This window comes from Sinocyclocheilus grahami, unplaced genomic scaffold (assembly GCF_001515645.1).
Source record: "Sinocyclocheilus grahami isolate Dianchi unplaced genomic scaffold, SAMN03320097.WGS_v1.1 scaffold1637.1, whole genome shotgun sequence".
Taxonomy (NCBI): domain Eukaryota; kingdom Metazoa; phylum Chordata; class Actinopteri; order Cypriniformes; family Cyprinidae; genus Sinocyclocheilus; species Sinocyclocheilus grahami.
This window is the reverse complement of record NW_015506816.1, coordinates 115,866-121,528: the sequence shown is the minus strand read 5'-3', so window position 1 is coordinate 121,528 and position 5,663 is coordinate 115,866. Positions and strand designations below refer to the sequence as shown.

The window sequence follows — 5,663 nt, the reverse complement described above, 5'->3', positions numbered from 1 at the left end:
AACATAATTAAAATGTAAATATTATCAAAATAAAAAAACATGACATTCTACCATTAAAAAAAAAGTAATACGTTATTCAGCAGTGATGCATTAAATTGATCAAAAGTGACAGTAAAGATATTGGGACATTTATAATGTTACAAATATATTTATATACATAAAAAAAAAAGTATAATGTTTTCCTAAAAAATATTATGCTGTAAAAACTGTTCTATTAGAACCATTATTAATAATTGAGCACCAAATTACAGATTTCATACTTTGTGTGTGTGCGTGTGTGTGTTTCATTGAAAGGAGTCTCTTATGTTTGTCAAGGCTATTTACTGTATATGATCAAAATACAGTCAAATTGGCAGTACTGTGAATATTATTACAATTAAAAATTAAAAACATTGCCGTTATTAAAATTAAAAACATAATTAAAATGTAAATATTATCAAAATAAAAAAACATGACATTCTACCATTAAAAAAAAAGTAATACGTTATTCAGCAGTGATGCATTAAATTGATCAAAAGTGACAGTAAAGATATTGGGACATTTATAATGTTACAAATATATTTATATACATTAAAAAAAAAGTATAATGTTTTCCTAAAAAATATTATGCTGTAAAAACTGTTCTATTAGAACCATTATTAATAATTGAGCACCAAATTACAGGAATAATTTACATTTTAAAATATATTAAAATAGAAAACAGTTCTTTTTTTGAATTGTAATAATATTTTAAACTATTACTGTTTTTATTGGGTTTTTGTTCAGATGATTACAGCCTGGGTGAGCATAAGAACTTCTTTCAAAAATATTTAAAACATGAATGTTTTGCGTTTTCCTTTTTGCCAAATAACACAGGAGGCCTTTTTAAGATTAAGTGTTTTTTTTTTTTTTGTAAGTGCAAGTAATTTCTTAAAACAGCACCACCGTGTAGCATGACACATCTTGCATGCAAAATTGTCTTTAAAACTTTTTAAAATAAAGCTAATTCTCATTAAAACCACAGTACAGCCTGGTAAAAGTAAATTTTTGTTTCCATGTGTAGCCTATATGTGTTTACATCTGTTTATGCCCACCCAGCAGGTGTTGTGTTCCGTGCCTCTAGGCCCCAGTCACACCCCCATCAGAGGGATTTCTCCGGCCCACTGTGGCTTAGTCTAATTACACAATGGGTGAATTCTCCTATTAATATCCATTTTCAATCTCGCTGAGCACTAAAAGGTCATTATCCCAGTCCCGAGAGTGTGCCACGCTCAGACGCAAGCACGTGTGGGCCTCGGCCAGCCTGGAGCTAAATCAAAGGGATTTACGTCGTCCAGTGCTGTGAAATCATGTAGATCTGACAGCTCAGGGAATTATGGGTGATGGCTGTTGTACCAAAGTACCGAACTTTAATTAAAGAAAACAGGCTCGCCGCACGTGATAATGCTGAATGTGGACTTTTCTGAAGTGTTTACTGTAGGTCAGGTTGCACACCAACAAAACGCTACAAGTGTTATGTATATTTCAGTATAATTTATTTTGAATATTTTTGGCATCATGTGCATAAACAGTCTTCATTTCACTACATGGATTCATAATACAACAACCTCTGATTGTAGTTCAAGGTAGCATTTAAGCAAAACAAATGTATCTGGTTATTATGGGAGACCAGTTCAGCCATGGCAAAAAATAAATAAAAAAGGTAATTTGCAACATTTTTATTTCACAATTCAGACTTTTTTCCCCTCGCAATTGTGAGAAAAAAAAACAAACATAATAATAATTGCGAGATATAAACTCCGAAACTTTTCTTGAAATTCCGATTTTGACCACGCAATTTTGACTTTTTTTCTCAGAATTCTGATTTTACATCTCGGAATTCTGAGTATACATCTCACAATTTTGATTTTTTTTTTTTCATCAGAATTCTGAGTATACATCTCACAATTTTGATTTTTTTTTTTTTCATCAGAATTCTGAGTTTACATGTCACAATTTTGACTTTTTTCGCAGAATTCTGAGTTTTTATCTCGCAATTTTGACTTTTTTTCTTAGAATTTTGAGTTTATATCTCGCAGTCCTGGCTCTTTTTTTTCTCAGAATTGTGAGAAAGTCAAAAAGGTGAGACTTGGAATTGCAAAAAAAAACTGAAACAAAAGAAATCTCTGCATTACTGTTTTATTTATTTATTTATGTTATCCTGTGGTGGAGACAAGCTTCCATAGGTCATGGTCGAGGCCTGTCGGGCACTGAATTTTAAAAAGAAAGACAGACAGAAAAAAAAGGAAAACAAACTGCGCTGGTGCAGCAGGAATTTTATGGTTAAATGTGCTAATTAAGCAAGAAGTGCATAATAAATGTACAAAATAATAATTTTAATCATTTTAATTCACATACAGGTGCTTGTGGGCATTCAGTTTAAGGAATGATTTCATAACAAAAGTACTCTTCGTATAGGGTTTCTTAAAAGCCCAGGCTAGCGATTATTATCGATATTTTTGGAGTTAATATCAAGCAGCAACATGGGTCCGGCCCATTTTTTTCCCTCTTACTTTAATGCATTTTAAATTATTGACTAGATCTGTATTTTTTTTGCCATTTACGTTTTTGGTTCTATATGTAAGCATATTATTTAGCACTGTTTTATCCAAAAAGTAACACTTAATAATTACTTTCAATAATAACTTCAATAAGAAACATGCTTAAAGTGTGTAATTTCTGCGCAACAAGCAGCACCAAAACCGAATCACAAAAATAATGATTGTTTTCCATAGCACTCATGCTATTGGTTGAGGCAAAGTTGCTATGTTGCAAAAAAAGCACATTTTACTTAAAATTTTATCAAAGACTGTTTAGTCTTTGTATTTAAGCTATCACCTTGAACAGATCAAGAGTTCATGTAGATTCAAATATTAATATTTATGAATGTTTCAGACACTATAAATGTACATTGATTAATGATTTGTTGAGCATTTTGATATTATTGAAAGTTACTGTAAAGTGTTACCAAATCCTGCACACCAAGGCAAAACCCATCATGTCTTTAATGGCAACATTTAGTTTAACCAAAAATGACAATTCTGTCATCATCCACTCACCTTCATGTCATCCCAAACCTGTACAACATTCTTTCTTTTACAATACACAAAAATAGGATATTTTTTAAATAAATGTCAGTTTTTTTTTGTTCATGCAGTGAAAGTCAGTAGTGTCCAAATGTTAGTTTTGGACCTTATTGACCTTCACTGTGTGGACAAAAACAGAAGAAGGTAAGTCATACAGGTTTGAAACAACATGAGGTGAGTAAATGATGACAGAGTTGTCATTTTTGGGTGAACTATCCCTTTAAAGTTTCTACAAATCTGTAATTGTCTATCGTTTCTTCTTCTGTTTAAGAGATTTCCTTCGTTTGACGATCATCTCATATAGTTTGTCCATTCCTTCATGGAGACCCTCGCCAATGATGGCGCAGGCCGGTTGGACGTGGTACGTGGTGGAGGGACTCAGTTCATGGAGGGCCAGGTGTTTCTCGATCTCGGTGACCGTCAGGGATTTAGGGAGGTCCTGCTTGTTGGCGATCACCAGCAGAGGAGTTCCTTGGTTCTCTGCGAATTTGGTGACTTTATGCAGCTCCGTCTTGGCTTCCTCAAGTCGGTCGACGTCTACGGAGTCCACTACGTAAATAATACCGTCCGTACAGCGGCTGTAGGATTTCCACAAGGGTCTTAACTTCTCCTGCCCACCGACGTCCCAGAAGTGACAGCTGATGCCTTTGGCGGTGCCATTGCTGAGTTTGATCTTCTCAGTGTTGAAGCCAATGGTTGGAACGGTGTTGACGAATTCGTTGAACTTTAACCGATACAGTACAGTGGTTTTACCGGCCGAATCCAATCCGAGCATCACAATATGCAGGGACTGGAATGCAGCAATGTTGGAGAAACCGTTCCCCATCTTATGATGAATGTATAACAATCAATAAATCACATAGCAACCTTGCATCTACAAGCATCTGAAGCCCAGCTTGAGGCTTCCAGGCTCCCGATTCATTGGTTATTTAGCTTCCAAACTTGATGACTTGGAGACTGAAGGAAAAACCACCAGGTTATGATCCCATAAAGCAATCCAAAAAACATGCACAGGAGAGGCACCTCAATGTGTCAATGGTCCATACTTATCCATGTAAACCCATAAACGCATCCTTGATCTCCATTACACATCAACCCAGGCAGGTATGCATGGTCGGTCTGAGAAGGGCGTTGGGTTCTCCCCGTTTTCAGATGATATGTTGTGCTGCAGACCGCAGACCTCCGTTTATCTCCTCTGTATATTTACGAAGAGCCCGATCAGATTTCTTTCCCACGCAGCATAAATCTGAAACAGTAAGGTCAGGGTGCGAGGCGTTTCCTCAGTGGTGATAAAAACAGCCCGACAGTGAGAGTAGATGGAGGTTTCCCCTCTGTACTCTGCCTCACACTGAAGCACTGCTGCTGCTGTCTGTGCATGTGCATGAGGAATACAAATCTGTGTGAACTCCTCCCACACAGGGAAGCAGAAGCATGGAGGTGCCAGTTCATAAAGTCACTTCACAACACTGCATGCAAAGCCACCCCATGTACATCATGAGACATATATATATACTGTATGTATGTACGTATGTATGTATGTATGTGTGTGTGTATATATATATATATATATATATATATATATATATATATATATATATATATAATTTAATGCTTAAGCTTTTATATATTTTAACTAATATTTTTTTATATTTCTATATTTGTATTTTTATATAGAACTAGTAATAGTTTGTATTGTATAAAATGACTAATATTACATTGTTAGTTTCAGGTTCTTAGGATTGTAATTATGATTTTAAAAACTAAATTGTGACATCTATTTATTTTAAAGTACAATTTATTTAAATTGTAAAATTAGTATTATGGTGTGACATTTTAACCTATTAGACTCACTACATTGTAAAAAAAAAAAAAATTTTTAATAAAAATGTGAGTGTTCTGACACCTAGTGAAAAATACATGTATAACAACCTCTTTCATAAGTTCGCCTGCCCATCCAGTCCTGATGGTTAATGGCAAACAAACTTGGCTTGCTGTCCTCAATGGAGGCTCGGCTTGAGTTCCGAGTTCAACCTCCCCAATGTGGTACTACATAGAGGGAGAATAACAGAAATAGAGCAGGAGATGGGGAGGTGAAGGGATGCCGGAAGAATTGATGTTGGGACGGTGCAATGAGTGCGGCTTATATAGGCTCAAAATGATGATTGACAGGACTGAATGATTAGGCTCCTCCCGAACCTATATTTGGAACTTCATTGAAAATAATCTTGTAAAAATGTGTGTGTGTGTGTGTGTGTACCTGGTATTTATCACGTTATGGGGACCAAATGTCCCCACAAGGATAGTAATACTAGTAAATTTTGACCTTGTGGGGACATTTTTGAGGTCCCCATGAGGAAACAAGCTTATCAATCATACAGAATTAGTTTTTTTGAGAAAGTAAAAATGCACAAAGTTTCCTGTATGGGGTAGGTTTAGGGGTAGGGTTGGTGTAGGGCAATAGCACATACGGTTTGTACAGTATAAAAACCATTACGCCTATGGAATGTCCCCATAAAACATGGAAACACAACATGTGTGTGTGTGTGTGTGTGTGTGTGT

The 5,663-nt window shown here is 35.4% G+C and overlaps 1 protein-coding gene across 1 annotated transcript; it reads right to left on the bottom strand.

Moving 5' to 3' along the window:
• Window positions 1-2,130: 2,130 nt before the first annotated feature.
• On the bottom strand, window positions 2,131-4,468 carry LOC107571707 (ADP-ribosylation factor-like protein 4C). The gene has a single exon (XM_016258037.1). It carries the CDS (start codon window positions 3,928-3,930, stop codon window positions 3,352-3,354), a length of 579 nt encoding a protein of 192 aa, XP_016113523.1. The 5' UTR covers window positions 3,931-4,468; the 3' UTR covers window positions 2,131-3,351.
• Between the last annotated feature and the right edge of the window lie 1,195 nt (window positions 4,469-5,663).

Bases quoted from the DNA above. Each gene is read 5' to 3' on its own strand.
- LOC107571707 (XM_016258037.1), bottom strand. From the start codon at position 3,930: ATGGGGAACGGTTTCTCCAACATTGCTGCATTCCAGTCCCTGCATATT.